This window comes from Microplitis demolitor, chromosome 8 (genome assembly GCF_026212275.2).
Source record: "Microplitis demolitor isolate Queensland-Clemson2020A chromosome 8, iyMicDemo2.1a, whole genome shotgun sequence".
Lineage (NCBI taxonomy): Eukaryota > Metazoa > Arthropoda > Insecta > Hymenoptera > Braconidae > Microplitis > Microplitis demolitor.
The window spans coordinates 18,582,440-18,600,683 of record NC_068552.1 but is presented as its reverse complement, the minus strand read 5'-3'; the positions used below and the strand labels follow the sequence as shown (position 1 = coordinate 18,600,683).

General features: G+C 27.9%; 6 protein-coding genes across 7 annotated transcripts; 3 read left to right on the top strand and 3 right to left on the bottom strand.

The window, feature by feature from the left end:
- Window positions 1-1,050: 1,050 nt before the first annotated feature.
- On the top strand, window positions 1,051-2,537 carry LOC103572360 (uncharacterized). Its single transcript, XM_008550940.2, has 2 exons — window positions 1,051-1,866; window positions 2,054-2,537. The coding sequence occupies exons 1-2, from the start codon at window positions 1,448-1,450 to the stop codon at window positions 2,415-2,417; spliced, it is 783 nt and encodes a 260-aa protein (XP_008549162.1). The 5' UTR covers window positions 1,051-1,447; the 3' UTR covers window positions 2,418-2,537.
- Window positions 2,538-2,748: 211 nt separating this feature from the next.
- On the top strand, window positions 2,749-4,202 carry LOC103572359 (probable alpha-ketoglutarate-dependent hypophosphite dioxygenase). The gene is made up of 2 exons (XM_008550939.2): window positions 2,749-3,192; window positions 3,550-4,202. Exons 1-2 carry the CDS (start codon window positions 2,974-2,976, stop codon window positions 4,150-4,152), a joined length of 822 nt encoding a protein of 273 aa, XP_008549161.1. The 5' UTR covers window positions 2,749-2,973; the 3' UTR covers window positions 4,153-4,202.
- A 1,782-nt stretch (window positions 4,203-5,984) lies between these two features.
- LOC106693804 (uncharacterized) lies at window positions 5,985-7,239 on the bottom strand. The gene is made up of 5 exons (XM_053741585.1): window positions 7,051-7,239; window positions 6,840-6,983; window positions 6,474-6,655; window positions 6,320-6,401; window positions 5,985-6,227 (listed from the first exon to the last, which is right to left on the bottom strand). Exons 1-5 carry the CDS (start codon window positions 7,231-7,233, stop codon window positions 5,985-5,987), a joined length of 834 nt encoding a protein of 277 aa, XP_053597560.1. The 5' UTR covers window positions 7,234-7,239.
- Window positions 7,240-8,070: 831 nt separating this feature from the next.
- On the bottom strand, window positions 8,071-9,268 carry LOC103572357 (dynein light chain Tctex-type protein 2B). The gene is made up of 4 exons (XM_008550938.2): window positions 8,947-9,268; window positions 8,714-8,847; window positions 8,488-8,621; window positions 8,071-8,400 (listed from the first exon to the last, which is right to left on the bottom strand). Exons 1-4 carry the CDS (start codon window positions 9,108-9,110, stop codon window positions 8,353-8,355), a joined length of 480 nt encoding a protein of 159 aa, XP_008549160.1. The 5' UTR covers window positions 9,111-9,268; the 3' UTR covers window positions 8,071-8,352.
- A 688-nt stretch (window positions 9,269-9,956) lies between these two features.
- On the bottom strand, window positions 9,957-11,782 carry LOC103572356 (uncharacterized). The gene is made up of 6 exons (XM_008550937.1): window positions 11,574-11,782; window positions 11,303-11,444; window positions 10,923-11,231; window positions 10,589-10,739; window positions 10,241-10,515; window positions 9,957-10,169 (listed from the first exon to the last, which is right to left on the bottom strand). The coding sequence occupies exons 1-6, from the start codon at window positions 11,780-11,782 to the stop codon at window positions 9,957-9,959; spliced, it is 1,299 nt and encodes a 432-aa protein (XP_008549159.1).
- A 456-nt stretch (window positions 11,783-12,238) lies between these two features.
- LOC103572448 (sialin) lies at window positions 12,239-18,196 on the top strand. 2 transcript variants are annotated; one of them, XM_053741043.1, is made up of 9 exons: window positions 12,239-12,394; window positions 12,819-12,953; window positions 13,048-13,277; window positions 15,275-15,516; window positions 15,913-16,149; window positions 16,222-16,306; window positions 16,390-16,763; window positions 16,829-17,203; window positions 17,861-18,196. In XM_053741043.1, exons 4-9 carry the CDS (start codon window positions 15,343-15,345, stop codon window positions 18,098-18,100), a joined length of 1,485 nt encoding a protein of 494 aa, XP_053597018.1. In that variant the 5' UTR covers window positions 12,239-12,394; window positions 12,819-12,953; window positions 13,048-13,277; window positions 15,275-15,342; the 3' UTR covers window positions 18,101-18,196. The 2 variants fall into 2 exon arrangements, with proteins under 2 accessions (XP_053597018.1, XP_014298536.2); XM_014443050.2 differs by lacking the exons at window positions 12,239-12,394; window positions 12,819-12,953; window positions 13,048-13,277 and adding an exon at window positions 14,163-14,412.
- The last annotated feature ends 48 nt before the right edge of the window (window positions 18,197-18,244 follow it).

The window sequence follows — 18,244 nt, the reverse complement described above, 5'->3', positions numbered from 1 at the left end:
ATCAATAAAAAAAAAAAAATTAAAAATATGCACATGTAGAAAACTAAAAAAAACTGTGCAATTTTTTGAATTTTTTTTTTTATAATTTGTCGTTTTTAAAAAAATCAAAAAATTATTAGACGTCGGCTAATTTCAGTATCATATAGGGTGCATTTCGAAATGCGCTGCAAGCAGAAGCAGCTGTAGAATTAACCCTTTTTATTTATTTCTATTATTTGCGCGGTAAATTTAAATATTTGAAAAAATAATTATTAAAAATTAAAGAAAACTAAAAATCGTACTTTGAAATAAAATGGCGGCAGAGTATGATATTAAAAAAATTAAAAAAAAAACACGTAAGTGTTTGAACAAACCTTGGTGGAGAAATAATATGCAGAAGGGTGTCCTAATACACTTGGAGATTTGAAATAAATTGCTCCAAGTGTATTGCAGCTAAACAAACGTCACTTAACTGCTATTTCCCACCAGACGATGCCAGATGATTTTGCTCAGGAACCAGGAAGTCAGCATCAGCCATCAGCAACACTTGACACTTAACAACACCACATACACTTTGCACAATTTAAATTTTACAAAAATTGCACATTTTAATTAAACAATGACTATGAGCAACAAATTTAATGGATAATTACACGACGTAACTGCAATACTGTCTTTCAATTCAAACGTAAAGAAGGATCTGGACTACTACTGAAGTTGTCGATGATACTGACTGCCGCTATCGAACCGCCAGTTGATACACAGCAATCGATTTTGCGATTCATTCGATTGTCCCCACTCTAGCAAAAATTTGAACGCCGACTACAGCGACGCACAGTAGCGTCAACGGCGCGAAATTTCAAAATTTATTTTAAATAAATCTATTAAAATTTATATATATCAATGATTATATTAATTATACTAAAAAGTATACTCGAAATTTTTTATTTTCATCAACAATTTATTAATTATTCTTATTACTTGCGCGGTAAATTTAAATATTTAGAAAATAAATTATTAGAAATTGGAGAAAAATTAAAAATGGTGAATTAAGACAAAATGGCGGTAGAATATCACAGAAATATTTAAAATATTAAAAAAATAAACACGCAAGTATTTCGCACATGGAAAAACGTGGCTGTGATTAACGCATGCGTATTAAAAAATTTTAAATAATAAAATCAAGAGGTTTATGAACTTAGTGCCATCTATTTTAATGATTTTATCGTAAATTATTGTTGTTGTTTCGTATAATAAATTATAATAATTTAAAAGTTACTACTATCACCTAATTAATGAGTTCTGTATATAATAGACAAGTTTTATCAACTCATTTATCAAAAATAAACATAAAAAATAAATCAACTGTAAAAAATACAATTATAAACCTCAACAAACCCGGTATCAGAGTAAGGAGGTTATGACAACCCAGTTAATTAAAAAACATTAAAGTAAATAAATTTAAAAAATGGTATCGAGAAATAAACAAAAGGAAGCTGCGATTGCTGTTAAACTGGAAGAACCACTGACAAGTGAATCCTGTTCTAAAATAATTATTGAACTTATAAAATATGTATTGTTTCAAAAACAGCAGATACCATTCTCATTTGACACTCTGATGCAGCTTCAAGCGAGAATAAAACCAACAGACAAGAGTTTCAATAATAACAAGACATTATTTAATACTCTGGACAACATGACATTTCAATTGTCGTCACAGTTGCATTTATCTGGTTGTGATATTAAGGAAGTTGTTGTGATAATCGGTGCTACCACAGTATCACCAAAGTTTTCTTTAAAACTTGAGTTACCCCGTGTTATTTTAAGCAGCAAAAAACACGCAGAGCATCAACATTCTTTTAGGAAACCTCTTCTTACTCTCATGAAGTAATTATTATTTTATAGTATATTGTGTGATAAGGGATCAAACAAGAAGATTTTAGACCAGGGTGAAGTCGGCTGACATCACCCGTGGTCTTAAATCGTATTTTATCCTGAGTTACTCACTAGATTTTTCATAATTACCAGCATTGGAACTTAAAGGTTTATTAATTATTTGATAAATTTTTTCCAGATCTCTAGTTGAGTGTCCAGAGTTCCAAGAAGCAATGACAGTTCCTCTTGGTCTGACAAACACATTCGTATTGATACAAAAAAGTGATACTAATAATAAGTCTGATTATTTTTTACCAAAACCTCAGTACAATTTGCCAGCACATTCGGGGTCCTGTTTCACTGTCAAACTGTATCACGATGATGATTTTATACTAGACTGCAAGTGTCTTAGTTTAGTGAGAATTTATCACGATCAGCTTGAGAATAATGTAGATTCTGATGATGTAGAAAAAATTGATAGAAGAGATTGCATAGAAGCAGAAGCTTCTTATTTTTGGTACCAGTCGAAAGAATTTGTTAAAGGATTTAAATTTTTACGATGACAATTATCCATTTTTACATAAATAAAATTAGACACAATTTTTAAATTTTATTATTTTAAAAAGACTGTTTGATATTTTAATATTTTTATTATACACTTGAACAGTTTAGTATTAAGACCAATAATTAATAATAATTTAAGATTAATGAATAAAATATTTAAGTATATTTTTAAAAATATTTACGATAAAATTATAAAATATCAAATTAAAAAACGATTGATTACCAACATATTATATAATGTATATGTAATAGACTTGCAGCAAAAGTTTTTATCTTGATTTTTTTTAAATACATATTTGATTGTAATAAATTAAATATTAAGGGTCGAATGTCAATATTGATAAAAATAAACGATTTTTTTAGTATCCGACTTACGTTTGGTTATCGTAACATCCAACTTTTCCACCAACTTATATTTTATTTAAAAATATATATTTATAAGTGGGAGAATTAATAATAAAGAGCTTGATCATCTCAGCTCTGATCAGTAACTCGACTTGCAGTGAATTTGTGATAAACAATTTTATCAGTCCAATTAATACTTGATAATTAAAAATGACTAAATTAAAGTTTATAACTCCGGAGCAGAAAAAGTGCTGGCAAGACAATGGATTTGTTAAACTTACGAATGTATTTACGGAAAAAGAAATCGAAGAATTTTCTACTGAGTACGATGAACTATTCGAGCGTAAGAGACGCGAAGATCTGGAAGGTTTGGAATCAGCTTGGGTTGGAAATGACATGAAAAATTTATCTGGCAATAGAAATGTCACGGTAAGTATCTATACACTGTAAAAAAATAGCGGAGTGACTCCGGAGTAAATGTAGAACGGATGACTGTTTATTTACCTGATCCCCTTGGAGTAAAATTCACTCTGAAGGAGAGTATTTTAATATCGAAACTCTGGTTCGAAGTGAAAGCAGATTCAAATAAATTCCAGATGACTCTGAAATCTCTCCGCTAAAAAAATAAATTCCCTATTTACTCCGTATACGGAGAGATTTTTTCTAAAACTCTGGAACTCTCAGTGACGGAGTGAATTCGAATTTAAAGAAAATCCGTTATCACTCCTAATTTTTTACAGTGTATTGAAAATTACTTTTATTAATTATAAATGATTAATATTTTAGGTGAAGTCTATTCATAATCTTCAAATGCACAGCGCAGTCTTTACCCGGGTGATAATGAATTCTAATTTATTGGACGCAATGGAAGACATCATGGATACTAAGGACATTGTTCTGCATCATACCAAAGCTCATATCAAACCACCGGAAAAAGGAGCGCCTTATTTGATGCATCAAGACTATCCTTACTTCCCGCACAAAAAACACACGATGTTGGCAATCTTCATTCATCTTGACGACACCACTCCAGAAAACGGTGGACTGGCCATTTATCCTGGTAGCCATAAGCTGGGACCACTGCCACCGCACAAAGTAATTGATGAAAAAAATGAAGCCTATCATTACGTCGATCCCGAGCGATTTCCTCTGTCCAAGGCCACGCCAGTTAGTGCTAAGAAAGGAGAAATTATTGTTTTTACTTATTTGACTCTTCATGGATCGTATCTAAACCTTTCTAACAGACCTAGACGCATGTTCTTAATTCAATTGCGCGCCGCTGATGATGAACCTACTGAAGACACTCATAAATCTCCATGTCAGGAACTTGTTTTGCGAGGTAAAAATATATATCGCAAAGCCAACATGGCTACTAGATTTTCTCACTAATTTTGTTTTGAATGTAAAAGATTATTTTTAATAAATAATAGAAAATAAAAATTTTTTTCGTTATAATTATTGAAGAAAGAAATTTATTTGAATTAATAGATAATTAATTAAATAAAAAAATTAATAAAATATTTTGTTTTGAATTTGTAATAAATTTGAGTTGTTGAAGTTTTTTCTTCGCTAAGTAAAACCTGAACAGTTGTTATTTATTTTTATTTTGTTGTACGCTGAGCAACTTCAGATTATTTTTTTTTCAATTATTTTATGGATTATGTTTAATTTTTATAAGGAGTTACTTTTTTAAATTATTTATTTGATAAATAATTAATTAATCGAGAGCAATGTCTACTTTTCGATCGTATGTGTCTGTTAAATCTGACAGTTCTTTAGAAGACTTGGATTTTAATTTTGAACATAGCGACGAAGAAATTGAAAGTTTGACTGCGTCTGATAATAATTTATTTAATTCAAATTTTTATTATGACGAAAAGGAAAAAAGTAAAAGTGATTTTGAATTTTTAAAAACAGAAAATGATAATAATTTAGAAAAAAAATCGAGTGGCTCAGAAGTTGAAGATGGAGAAGAAGAAATGAATGGAAATAATTTTGATTCTTTGGGAAGTAAAGAAATTATTGATGAGGATTTTGAAAAAAAATCTGATAGTTTTAAGTCGGAAGATGATGGAAAAGTTGAAGAAGATGAGAAACAGAGACACGAGTCATTAGTTAGTGAAGAGAGATTAAATGTAATTGATCAGATAAAAAAATTGTGGGAAGAACGCAAGTATTTAAGATGGAAGAATAGTTTCCTTCATAAAAAGTCTCGTGATTTTTTGAAAAAAAATAAGTTTGTTAATTATTTTGAAAAATCAATAATATTTTCAACGATTCATTCCGACCATAGGTAAAGTAATTTGAAAATAAATATCCTTTAATTACAAAATTAGTCTTGCTGTAGGTACGAAGCTGTTTTAAATGAATTCGAAGTTGTCAAAATTTCTTTAGAGAGTAGTAATAAAACTTTGATTGACGTCACTGAAGATTTCAAAAATTTGTATGACGCGCGGCAAAAAGAATTTGATAAATCGTTTCAAGAATTCCGAGCCCGCCTTTTTGAAATCGGCGAGTGTTTGAAGAAAAAAGAAAATAAATTGTCGTACGTTAATAAAAAAATCAGCAGGCTGTTGAATAAAATTCAGAGCCGTATGGAAAATTTAAAAGACACACGGATTGTTTTATTTAAACTGAAAATTGCTTATAAAAAAATAAATGATCGGCTTTGTAGAGTAAATTTTCTAGGTGAAGGTTACACTGTGACGGAGTATGAAAATTTATCTATGATTAAAAATTCAAATGTGGAAATTTTACATAAACGAGAAAGAAAAATAGATAAACATCATGATAAATGTGTGTCAACCATTAACGTAAGTAATTGTGCAATATTTGTTTTTATTTTTAATGAAAATAATTGATAAAGAAAAATTGTTAGATGTTATCACAAGTCAAAGAACAGTCCAGTAGCCTAGATGATGACTTGGAAATATTTAAAAAAGAGTTCAAAGAGTTAGAATGTAGTAAAAATAAATTACAAGATGAATTTAATAAACTGAGACGGGAAAAAGAAGCGAAAAGAAAAAAAATTTTATTATTGCAGCGGAATTTTTTCTCCATGAATCCGGAGCTGGTTAAAGAAATATCAGATCGGGGGATTGAATACGCGAGACTTAGATCTGGGATTAAAAATTTACAAGAGAGTGATGAGACATAGACATGAGTGATAATAAATTAAAATCTTTAATAAATTTGTTAATAAATATTATTATTTTCATTATTTATGTTTGAGCAAACAAAAATGTCAATTTCTTAGACTTTTTACGATTCTTTCTTCTCGCTTGAGTATCAGATCGTATAAAATCAATTTCCTCAAGAGTTTCATTTTCATTTAGTGAGATTTTACTCTGATGAACTTTGTAAACTACTGTTTTTAGCAGCCTGAAGTCATTTACGACAATGATACGGAGTATCAAGAAGGACAAACCTGCTACCCAGCTCCAAGCCATCACCGTAATCGTAAACTGAAATAAAAAGTTATTTCGTGTTAAAGAAGCAAGTCTATAAAATTATAAATTAATATAATAAAGTAATAATTAATTTTTTTTTTAACTACCTCCAAATTTGTTTGAGCATCACATAAATTATTAGAGTCAAATTTATAGATTTCTAAGTAATAACTTACTAATTCACAATCACTGAAAATATTTTAGTTTTTTAAATTGAATGCTAATAAATAAGTAATAAATTAAATAATAAATTTTGTTTACTTGGTAAATTTAAGTAAATCAGTGAGATTCATATATCTGGCAGCAATTATTTTTAAACCTGCAGTCATGCTGTCATATCCATGATAATAATCATAAACGGATAGATAAATTACAATTGTAAAAATAATTTGAAATATTAAAACTGGCGGTAGTATCAGCCATTGAGCTCCAAATCTTTGAATGAATAATTAAAATAATTGATGAATAGATAAGTTGTTCAAAAAATTGAGGAATAGTCAGACGGACATACATTCCTGAAGCGCATTTAGCAAATAACATGCACCAAATAATACCAAATGAACATGAACATAAACAAATAAAATGAAAATATTGACAATGTCCCTTGTGCAGGAATGTTATTATTACTTTAGTTCTCCAATCATCATTAAAGTCTTCATTAATATTATTGTTGCCATTCACTAATGAACCGTCCATGCTTCTCATACTTCTAAGGTGCACTGGAGGCTCTACTGAAGCCCATAGTGGACAATTACCTCCATAAACATGTTCCTGAGTTATATGAGATAAATAATTAATAAAATATTTAAATTCTTAGTGAGTATTTTATTCACGTTACCCAAAATAAATAAAATAAAATAGATGCAGCATATCCTAGCATTGCAGATATCAAATACAAGATAATAGGGATCCATTTCCATGGTGAATGAATTTCTTGGGTTACTCTTTCAATTAGTTCTTGATTTGTGGCAAATACTTCTAGATTATTATCATTAGATTTACTTGCTTCGACATCAGACATTTTTTTATTTCAAAATGTATTTAACTGACATTTAATTAATTCTTTATTAAAATAAATTCACACTAAAACTAGCATTCACTTGTTTAGTTTTAATTACAATTGAATAGAAACTTTTAACGATTTCTAATTATTTTTAATAAAATGGTTAAATTTCAGTTTTGAAATTTCGCGCGGTTGGCGCTACTGCGCGTCGCTGTATTTGATTTTCAATTTTTTTCTCGAGTGGGGGTAGTCGAATAATCGCAAAAAATCGATTGCTGTGTATCAACTGGCGGTTCGATAGCGGCAGTCAGTATCATCGACAACTTCAGTAGTAGTCCAGATCCTTCTTTACGTTTGAATTGAAAGACAGTATTGCAGTTACGTCGTGTAATTATCCATTAAATTTGTTGCTCATAGTCATTGTTTAATTAAAATGTGCAATTTTTGTAAAATTTAAATTGTGCAAAGTGTATGTGGTGTTGTTAAGTGTCAAGTGTTGCTGATGGCTGATGCTGACTTCCTGGTTCCTGAGCAAAATCATCTGGCATCGTCTGGTGGGAAATAGCAGTTAAGTGACGTTTGTTTAGCTGCAATACACTTGGAGCAATTTATTTCAAATCTCCAAGTGTATTAGGACACCCTTCTGCATATTATTTCTCCACCAAGGTTTGTTCAAACACTTACGTGTTTTTTTTTTAATTTTTTAAATAATTTTAATATCATATTCTGCCGCCATTTTATTTCAAAGTACGATTTTTAGTTTTCTTCAATTTTTAATAATTATTTTTTCAAATATTTAAATTTACCGCGCAAATAGAAATAAATAAAAAAAATTAAAAATTTCGAGTTCATGTAACTTATATTTGTTTCTATTATGTACTGGTGTCATTCTACAAATTTAATGACCATAAAATTATGAAAATTAATGTTTTAGGCAGGGTGATAACATTTTTTGCGATGAGCTTCAATTACAATAACAATTAAAATTTATTAATAAGTAAATTATTCAATAATCAATTAAATTTATAATATATTCAATATAAATTTAGCAGATTGCTGGTTGATTAACTGACATAAGTATAAATTAAATAAATAATTAAAAACTATAACTGAACTATTAAATTATAAAGTAAGTTACTAGTAAAGAAATACCGCGTACACGCAAACAACACAAAATAATGATTCCTAGAAAAAAAATAAAACCAAATAACATTTATCAGTTTTCAAGCCTGGGAATAAAATTTAATAAAAAAAAAAAATAATTGTACGCACATTAATGAAATTCCCATGAGCATAATCATCAGCTTCGGCATCCCACAGACACCTGGTGCCTATTTTAACTCCAGCACCTCTTTGTTCTCCCAGCACGACATTGACGACATATTTGTACTCTTTAAATTTCAATTCTGAAATTTAAATCCAGTTGATAGTTTTATTGCTTTAGCGAACAATTATTTTAATAAAACATTTAGACGTAAAAAATATTTTTAAAAATTACCTTTAACTTTATTTTTAATAATATCCGATATTTCTTTACCCCACTTATTAGCATCGTGGACACTGTAAACTTTTGTTGATAATTGATCATGCAATACATCGTGAATTATTTCTTTTACTACTTGCGGTTTGAACCTGCAGAAATAATAATTTTTTTTTTTTATAATCAACTAAACCATCATCTAGGTTATGTTTATTTAAATAAAACTTCAAATAATTGATAAAAATACTGACTTGTCAAGAAGTTGAGGACTGATTTGATACGAAGGTTGGGATCGTTCATCATCGTCATTTAAAACTTGATTATTGCTGTCTTTTTTATTTTTTAATAATTTATCTGATGAACTCTCACTGTCAGGAGTCAAAATTATTTTGTCTTTATCACTTGTTTTACTCATGCTTATTTATTATTTATTTTTTATATTTTATTATTTTTAATTTTCATTTATCTTTTATCACAGTATCAATTAATCACCATTTTATTTAATTATTTATTCATTTAAATTATAATAATAATCTTTTGTTGACAAACAAGTTTGAGTCATATTCATTTGGTTACTAGGGACTACTGCGCATGCCGAATGAATCAATTGGCGCCAAATTATTCCCTGGACTTAATTAATGACGTACCAATTATTGATGCCTAATTTTATTTAATTATCATATTTTGAATTTAAAAAAACCTGAGAAAATACACAAAAAATATCAAAATGCTGAAAGTAGCAGACATCTGTCAATTCTAGTATTTTTATTGACGAGTCGCTCTTCAGTAGAATAAATTTTCAAAAATGCATACTAATTTTTTTTCAAATTCACTTTGATAATTTTCTTCACATTAGTATTTTACTCTTTTATTTAAAATATAAATTTTTGAATGTCTGCTACCTATAGATCATAATTTTATAGAATTTTTGGTTACAAACTTTTCTAAACTTTCTAATTTGAATCTCGATTTTTTTTTACTTATTATTTCTAACAGTTATTTTTAATTAATAATTAAATTAAATTAATTTTTCGTTAATACTTTATTGACAGTATAAAAAAATAGATACATGTTAAATATATATATATATATTAAGTACATATAAATTTTACTTTTGAATTAATCCTCTAATTATTTTCTTTTTTCAAAATTTCTCATAATTATCAACAAGTATAAAAAAGTTAAAAAATTAAAACAAAATAATTATTTTAGTCTCGTAAATAAATGCACATCATTATAATTATTATTTAAATGTAAAACCTCAACACGGTTTACAGTAATCAACAGTGAAATTCTCTTTATCAATAATTCTGTATTGATAATTTTTGTAGCTCATAAAATCTAATTCTCGCATAGCATTTGAGTGATCGTAAATTTTTTTAATAACCGGTGGAAATGATGCAACATTTGCTGCTGTTGCAATTTCGTCATAATAACCCCACTGACGTTCTTTCATTTTAACAATATGTCTTATCTGAAAATAAAAACAATATTTACTTGTATGTAAATTTACTACCCATAGATTATAAATTAAAAAAGCCTTACAGGTATTCCTTGTTGGAGAAGAATTTTCTTCTCATTCTCATAATCCAGCCGCATTTTTTCAGCAGAAGGTAATTTAATATCTCCGTCAAGAATCTTTAGAATATACTGCGATTGTATATGAAACATCGGAAAGGGTATAACGATTCCCGGCAACCCCATAAAAAATAAATTCGGTACTTCAGCATGGACAAGATGTTTGTAAATTGGCTCAACATGATTGTCGTCAGTTTTTATTGAGACTTTGTCAGACATAAACGGGTACGTAAACTTGTAGCCTGAAAATCATTTTCCTAAGTCTTAGAAATACATTTTTCATATTATATATTTAGAAAATTATTTGTATGTTACCAGTGCAATAAATGAAGTCATCAATTTCAGCAGATGTTCCATCTCTAAAGTAAAAAGTATTGCGATTGATGAATTCAATACCTGCTCTTTGTTCAACATTATCAGACATCTTGGCGTTCAGTCCTTCCGGTAAATTATGACTCAAGTATACCTTTTAAATTATTTTTATTTATTATTTAAATAAATAATTACTCTGTAAAAAATTTGGAGTAAATCGGAGTTTAACTCCAAGTTTAACTCTAAGAAAATTAAATAAATTCACAGTCACCTACTCCGCATTTAATCTGCGTTCACTCTCCAAATTTTTTACAGAAAAAATATAAATATAAATTACCTTATCAGCATATTTAGCAACTTCAATAGCAATATCAATCCCAGACCAAGAAGCTCCGAGGATGCAAACTTTTCTTCCTTTGTATTTATCTGGGATTCGATACTGGTGACTGTGAATGCAACTACCAGTGAACGTATCGCTCCCCTTTATTTTAGGAATATTACCAACGGTGTAATGACCATTGCAAAGTACTACAACATCAAATGTCTTGGTTGTTTGTTCTTGTGTCGTCATATTTTTGTAAGTAATCAGCCAAGTGGTCTGTCCGTCTGACGTTACTGGTTCCACATGTTCAACTAGAGTATTGAACTAAACAATTTTAAAATTAGCATAAAATTATGATATTTAGATATTTCATATGTAAAAATTGACGAAATTACTTTTATATAAGGATAGAGATTAAAATGTTGAGTATAGTCTTGTAAATATTGACGAATAACGGAGTGATGTACAAATGATGGTCCATCTTCATCTTTAAAAGGAAAATCTGGGATCTGCATTATTTCTTTTGGCAAATTTGTTCTAAAATATTAAAATTTTATATTCACGCCGCAAATTTTTTACAGTGTATAGAAAAAAAAGACTCAATATTTCGATTAAATAATTGATTAGCGTTTACGTGGTACCATAATTAAAAAAAAAAAAAAGTACCTAAGATTTTTGTACATACTGCTATGTACAGGAAGACCATTTTTATCAACTTCAGTTTCATTTGTATAAACCCAAGTACCTCCAACTTTATCAGTTTGTTCAAATAGGGTAAGAGTATAATCTTTCGCTCTTGCAGACACATGTCGTGCGACAATTAATCCAGCAACTCCACCTCCAATTATTGCAACTCTCGTTTTACCACTTGGCATCTTATCAAAATTTTATTCAGAAATTTATCTTTAGCTTTTCTTACTCAGAAAAAAATTTTTTTCAAATAATTCAGACTACGAATAGTAGAAAAAATGAGTATTTGTATCAAATGAACACAAGAAAATAAGTACAGAGATAATGAATAGTAAATTTTATTTATTTAAAATGAATAAATAAAAAAACATACAATTATTTAAACCGTCTGGTCAACGTTTGAGTAAAGACTGAATGGTTTGGTGGAATGTATCGCATTAATTAACTCTTTCCCCACCATAAATATTTTATTTCACGTGTTTACGTCAAACTAAAATCTAAATTTTTCCATAAATATATTTTTAATAAGTACCTTGTAATTATTACCTTGGATTGATAGCTTGCTTTTTTTTTATTTACCAACTTAATTTGGTGTTTGCTTTAATTTTATTACAAATTTATTTATATTTATTTTTTTACAGGATTTAATTTTCATAAGAGTAACCGTAGGCATGTTAAATATTTTTTTTTTACAACAAATTATATGTATTATATAAAAGGTTGCACATAAGGCTTGAAGAAATTACGTTGGTCTGATTTTCACTCGTTTCTCTTGTAAAAAAAAAGTGTATGTGGAGGTAATTGCAATCACGTGAATTAAATATTACACATATCAGTAATATCACTATCATTACCCTTATTTTTAAATAAAAAACATTTAAATATGTAATTTTATTTTTTTTAAATTTATTTTGAATTTTTTTCCAAGGGCTCAATAATAAATAAAATTAAAAAAAATTTAATTGATAAATTTCATCAAGTTGATAAAAAGTAAGAGCTAATGAATAATTTATATCAAATACTATTTTAATTTATTTACTAATTACGAAAACAAAATTTTGTTTATTTATTGATGTTATTATTGAGTTTTACTTATTACTAAATAAATAATAAATAATGATAAGGATAAAAAAAAGAAAATTATTTTCGACGGCTTGAAAGTTATGATAAATTTTATATATGTTGTCATATATTTATAAGTACAGTATATATATTTTTTAGGGCAAACTATTGAGTCTTGCATCAACTTACCACGTGGACAGTCTTCAAGGTCACCTTCAGAAATTGTGTTCCATCTACGAATAATCGAGGTCTTGGGTCGATTTATGAATTTAAAAAAAAATCATCTTGATTGTCGTAAAGAAATAATCATCTTTAATTACTCAACTAAAATTATAAATAAATAGAGATAAACTATCTTGCAAAATAATCTGTGAATTGATAATTTTAGATGTTAAAGCAGTTGAATAAATAAATAAATAAATTGAATGATGGAAAAAATTTTGATTAAGAAGAATATGAATGAAAAAATATGAAATTTATTGCGGAAGTATCTACTGCAAAGAGAAGATTCATTTATCAATTACCACACAATGGTAATGATTGATGAGGAAAGCTGTCATTGAGAAAACTTTTACTGTGATATTGATAATTTAAACGCAGTAATCAAAAACATCCTCAGTAATTAATAATTATTGTTAATTGTATTATTTTTTATAGTAAGCCATTCAATTTTATAAAGTACACTAATAATTCATTCATTCATTATACACATATACATCAATAGTATTTTATAATCAATGGTACTTTTGAAACCTATTTATCGCTCGTATCCAAAAGTTCCAATAGATTCCACTAAACATTTTCAAAAACTTTCTTTGAAGTACGCAGAAGTTTACGGTACAAATTTCGTTTCAAAATATTCTGTATTTTTTGCGCGATGAGCGTTCGAAAAAAATCGTTTGTTTCATAGACATAAATTACACAGCATTATATATAATTATACTTAATTATATATATGATTAAAAAAACAAAGTTTCTTATCATCCAAATAATAGACCTACTGTTTTATCAGTATACGTAACAACAGTATTATCAATAATTTTTTACAATAAGTTATTTACATACGGTGAAAATTTTATATTTCCGCTCATAATACTCTTACACTGTAGTGTTAATTATAACAAAATTACCAAATTATTATAATTTATAAATCCATTAATTAGTACAGTAGTAATAAAGATTTTTGATCAGACATTTGTTATTGAGTAAAAAATTTTAATAGTTTAATCAAAGAAGATAATTTGAAATATTCGTGAGTTAATACTTAAAGCAGTTGTTTATTTTAAAATTACGAGGGTGATAAACTATCGTAAAAAATCACACTACTTTTGATATTGTTGTAAAAACTTTTATGTATATACTTATATATAACTAGTTATAGTTACATAGATACTTATACATATATATGAGCCCATTTTTATTACGTTTTATCAAATGTAATTTATATGTTTCAATGAAGCGGTTCAGGATCCAAGTAGTCTCAGATCAGTAACCGTAGCAAGAGCACCGTGATTGACACTCTTTACCAAAAAATTTGCAAATTTTATTGTTCAATTGAGTTTTTTGATTTATTTTTATTCATTTTTACTAACTAATTAATTTGCAATAAAAAAAAAATATAATGTCTCTGTGTTTTTGATAAAACTCCAATTAATTTGAACAAAAAAATTTCATCTTTATTTTTGAATATTGCAATGATTAATTAAATAAAAAACAAATAGAGTTTGTGTAAATAAACAAACAAAAAAAATGGGTAAGGTCTATTTAAAAATAATTTATAAATTATAAATAACTTTTATCAAAATAAATATCTTATTGATAAAAAAAATGAAAATATTAATTAAAGTAATTGTTCGTAAGGTAATTACAGCGGTCACTGACCTTGTAAGGCGCCAAAAATAAATTTGTTAAATAACTTAAGTAAATAATTATTTTTTTACAAAAGCGCGCGCATTAATTGCACAGTAAGAGCAGTCGTAATAATATTTATATCACGATTAAATAATAATTTAGATTACAAAGTACTAAAAATACGCATGAATATCCGACTCCCCTCGTGGTAATGTTTGGATAATTTTCTATTTATCACTGGATTATTGATGCTTAGGCGCCCTTCACTCTAATCAATTCAATGAGATCACTGTGATAGCCGGCTCTTCACGGTAATTGTGACTGCCAATATGTATATGGGGTCACAGTTTAAAAATTCAGGTCAAATAAAAAAAAATTAATCCCACCTAAAAGTAATATACAAATTCTTAATTTAAATTAAATATTATTTTCATACGCTATTTTTATCTCATTATTTTATTTTTAAATATCGTACTATTTTTACACGATAAAACTTTATGATTAAATACTACCTCTGTTTGATTAGTAATAAAAGTTAATATTTTTAAAAATTTAATTATCATTGTCTCGACATTAACTTTGACATCGTCATTGCCAAACATTCAATAAATTTTAAACATTATCTATTGAGATTTTAAACGTCACAATTTAAATACAAAGATATAAAAAACAATTTAGATAAAATTACTAAAAATATCTTTTTTTATTATTGTTTTTTTTTTTTTTGTAATTTTTTAAATAAATTAATAAAATTTTTCAAACAGGAAAAGAATTACTGTCATGCAGAGACGTTCTCTGGATATTAGTATTTTGTGGTTTTGCAATAAATTATATGCTGAGAATAAATATGAATTTAGCTATAGTTGCAATGATCATACCACGTACCAAAGCAGCAGCAGTTGCACAATGCTCAGCACCTTATATTGTTTCGACAGGAAATTGGAAAAATGACACAAATATTAACTCATCAATATTTTCAACATCAAGCATTGTTCCAAATTCTTCGGTAGTAAATTACACTGATAATTCCCGAAAAAAAATGGGCGAAAAATCACACAAACTATGAATTTTTATAATGCTGCCGACCAAACTTGAAACCGGAAGTTGAGTCACCAAGAAATGATTATGCTGTGCTACAAAAAATATTATACATTGAAAACTTATTGATAAATTGTATAGAAAATTATTTGTCTATAATAGAAATTATAGTTCAGTGTAATGATTTTTTGGTGACTCAACTTCCGGTTTCAAGTTTGGTCGACAGCATAATGAAAATTCATACATTTTTCATCTCCATTTTTGTTCGTGTACAAAAAATATTATTATTAAATATGTATATACTGTAATGATAATTTGATGTAACAATTGGTGCAAATTTAAAATTAATGTGATGACATTATAGATAGGACAATTGTTTGATTGGGATGAGTATGAGCAAGGTCTCGCTCTGGGTGGTTACTATTGGTTGCACTGGTTGTCGCAATTACCGGGTGGTCTTTTGGCCCGGCGTTATGGAACCAAAATGGTGTTTGGTCTAGGAAATTTGATAAGTGCAATACTTGGGTTATCTATTCCATTTGTTACTCACTACCATCTGTATGCTCTGGTAACAGTTAGAGTTTTCCAAGGCCTGGTTTCGGTGATTATTTTCACAGAACAACCTAGTAAATAAATAAACAAATTAATTATTTAATTAAATATGTATTTTCAGGGTGTGATGTGGCCGGCAATGCATGACATGACTGCTAAATGGATCCCGCAGAATGAAAGAAGTAAATTTGTCAGTGCATATATGGGTAGTTATTATTTTTGGGCAAATAAAATATTTGAAATTGTCAAAATCTATCAGTTATTTTTAAAAAAGTATATTAATTTGCAGGTAGTTCCGTTGGAGCAGCTATTACTTACCCACTTTGTGCGTTTATTATTAATTTATTAAACTGGGAAGCAGCTTTTTATGTGACTTCTTTAATTGCCATAAGTTGGTACGGATTTTGGTACTTTTTGATATTTGATTCGCCGAGAATTCATCCAAGAATTTCACAAACTGAGCAAAAGTACATACTGGAGAACACCGTGGGCACAATTCAAACAAAAAATTCTGGTGAAAAAGTTCCATGGAGCGAAATTTTATTGTCTTGGCCACTTTGGGTCACTGTGATTGGCCAGTGGGGCGGCGCATGGGGTTTCCTAACTTTCATGACTCAGGCGCCGTCTTACTTTAATTTTGTACATGGCTGGAATTTAAAAGCCGTTAGTATTCAATTTTTTATATTTACATAAAAAAATTAATTTACTTACTAAGTTTTGGTTTGCAGACTGGATTATTTTCAGGACTTCCACATATTTTAAGAATGCTCGTCTCTTATTTCTATTCGATTCTAAGCGACTGGTTGCTGCGAACCAAAAAATTGTCGCTGAAAAACGTCAGAAAGTTAGCGAACATGGTAACAACCGGTGGCGGAGCTATTCTGACTCTCGGACTAGCTTTCAGCGGATGTCAACCAACACTAGCAATATTTTTTATGATGACAGGAACGGCTGTCAATGGTGCGGTTTCTGCCGGCACCTTAGCGAATTTAGTGGACCTGAGTCCTAATTTCGCGAGCGTCTTGTTAGGATTTTGCGGACTCATTACCGGCATATCTGGCTTTGTTTCTCCATTAGTCGTTGGTATTCTAACAAATCACAAGGTAATTTATCAATTAGTAATTACTTTAAAAACATTTTTTCATTAATAACAAATCACAGTTTTATTGGATAAAAATTATTTTCTTATTATTTAATGTTTGTTTTTAATTTTTGTACAACGTTTCATCGGTTTCCCAACTTTATCAAGTACTTGAAGACAAAATAAAATAAATTAATATATATTTTTAACAAATCTAATTAACATAAATAGTAAAAAATTGTTAGATTAAATTATACTAAATTCAATTTACATAAATAATTAATAAATCATAAATTACCTCAATTACTAAAAATTAATTGTCAAGAATTATGAATAAATAATTATGACAGTAACATGATTTATATAGTCTTTCCTCAGACACAAATATTATTGTCATTACAACTGACTGGTTAATAAAAAACTACAATTTTACAATTAAAATTCTTTGTAATAAATAATAAATCAATATTAAAAAATTTTCTTAAAGATAATGATAAACAGCTGATTTATTTATCATAATTTATTCATAATTCTTGACGGTTAATTAATAACAACGAATAACAAGAAAATAATAATAATTTTTATCCAATAAAACTGTGATTTGTTATTTAATTAATTATAATGGATATGAGACAATGAGATTTAAAATTAATAAAAAAATTAACTTATTTTTATTTAGCAAACTGTTGAACAATGGCGGCTAGTTTTTATAATTGCCGCTGTAAATTTAACAATAAGTGCGGTTGTCTATACTATTTGGGGTACTTCTGATGTACAATCGTGGAACAATCGTTCAGATAAAGTTGATTCGACTGCTGAAGAACTAGTAAAATTAAAAGTCAAAGTTAATAATGAGCTTAGAGATGGAGATAATTTAAAAAAAGAAAAAATAAATAATGAAAAAAAATCAATGGTATAAAAGTAATAAATTATAAATAATAAATAATAAATAAAAAACTTAATTAAATGTATAGTAGGAAATAAATAGTCGTTCGTTTGATGATAATTGTGATTATTTAAATAAACAGTAATATATTTGTATAAAAGATAAAAAAAAGTCAGT